The sequence below is a fragment of the Scomber japonicus genome, chromosome 6, assembly GCF_027409825.1.
Source record: "Scomber japonicus isolate fScoJap1 chromosome 6, fScoJap1.pri, whole genome shotgun sequence".
Taxonomy (NCBI): Eukaryota; Metazoa; Chordata; class Actinopteri; order Scombriformes; family Scombridae; genus Scomber; species Scomber japonicus.
The window spans coordinates 37,106,182-37,107,517 of record NC_070583.1 but is presented as its reverse complement, the minus strand read 5'-3'; the positions used below and the strand labels follow the sequence as shown (position 1 = coordinate 37,107,517).

At 42.1% G+C, this 1,336-nt stretch overlaps 1 protein-coding gene across 1 annotated transcript in view; it reads left to right on the top strand.

Moving 5' to 3' along the window:
• LOC128360927 (interleukin-1 receptor accessory protein) overlaps positions 1-979 on the top strand; it is a 35,854-nt gene extending 34,875 nt beyond the window's left edge. Inside the window, exon 12 of the mRNA XM_053321484.1 lies at positions 1-979. This exon is cut by the window's left edge and continues 218 nt beyond it. Coding sequence (XP_053177459.1) covers positions 1-228 — 228 coding nt within the window. The 3' untranslated portion in view covers positions 229-979.
• Positions 980-1,336: the final 357 nt, after the last annotated feature.

Here is a 1,336-nt window from a genome sequence, read left to right as displayed (position 1 = left end):
CTGGCGCTGGTCCGATGGCAGGGAGACAAGTCCCAGGAGCTGACGTCCCGCTTCTGGAAGAGGCTGAGGGTGGAGTTACCTGTGAGGAGGGTTGGCAGCGGGGAGGAGGGGAGCGGGAAGGAGGGGGCCCTGATGAGGATGTTGAGTCAGAACAGCACCAACTCCCAGACGGGCCTCATCACCAACACGGTCAAAGAGCCGCAGAAAGTCTTCAACTCTGCATCATAGACGAGTCGGAGGTCTGCAGCAGCATTTCACTGAGAACAGTCACAGCTTAGCTTTGACACGTTAACAAGACACGACAGCGTTACTTCTTCATGACCGAGACCTGGAGCTGCGACAGACCAAAGATCTGTGAGACAGCTCGGACAGGAAGTCACACTTTTTACTTTTATTCTTGGAAAGGTTTTCTTGGTCATAATGAGGGTTCAGGTTCCTTCTCTTCACTTCAGTTTCTACCTCTGGCTAATTTTTAAAGCCAGTTTCAGTGTTTGTCTTTAAGACTCAGTCACGCTTTTTAGTGCCTTATGAAAACAATCAGTATGTATTAATGTGTTCTGGTGACACAAACAGTATTAAAAAAAGGTTGTATAGAAAATACCAAGATTTAAATTTGGTAATAAGAGCTGCAACTAACTATTATTTTCATCATTGAATAATGTGCCAATTTTAATTATTTTATCAATTAAATGTTAAACATGGTGAAAGAAATGTCATTCACAGTTTCTCAGGACCCAGAACGATGTTTTTAACCGGCTCTAAACCTTCAGTTATTCAATCTTCTGTCATATATGACGAAGAAAACAGAAAAACATCACATGTGAGTCGCTGGAACCAACAAACATTTGGCATTTTTAGTAGAAATATACTAAATAATCAATCGCCATGAGCAAATTATAGCCTGAAGTCATTTCAGTTAATTAGTTAGCACTTCTGCCCCCTACAGGTTGTAGTGTACATTGCAGCCACAGCAGCTTCCTGATGATGATGATGATGATGAATCATCTTCATCAGCTGCAGAATTTATATGTAGAATGGGTCCTGAAGCTGGATTAGGGTTCGCCGTTGGAGGAAAGAAGATGAGGACATTAAAATCTCCTGGCTTCAGTATTATTGCTCCTCCTTTCATTATCAACCTCATCACCATAAATCCCTTTTCATCAGCTCACCACCTCTTCATTATCACTGTATATTCACTGTTAGCAGGGTGTAGATGCTTGTGGGAGACGTCTCTCTATCGGAGGGAGACACAATATAAAAACTGGAATAAGACGAGCTTTTTAAGATATTTCAGACTCTGCTTGATGCTTTCTTTTGTACAGATCATTAATGGGGC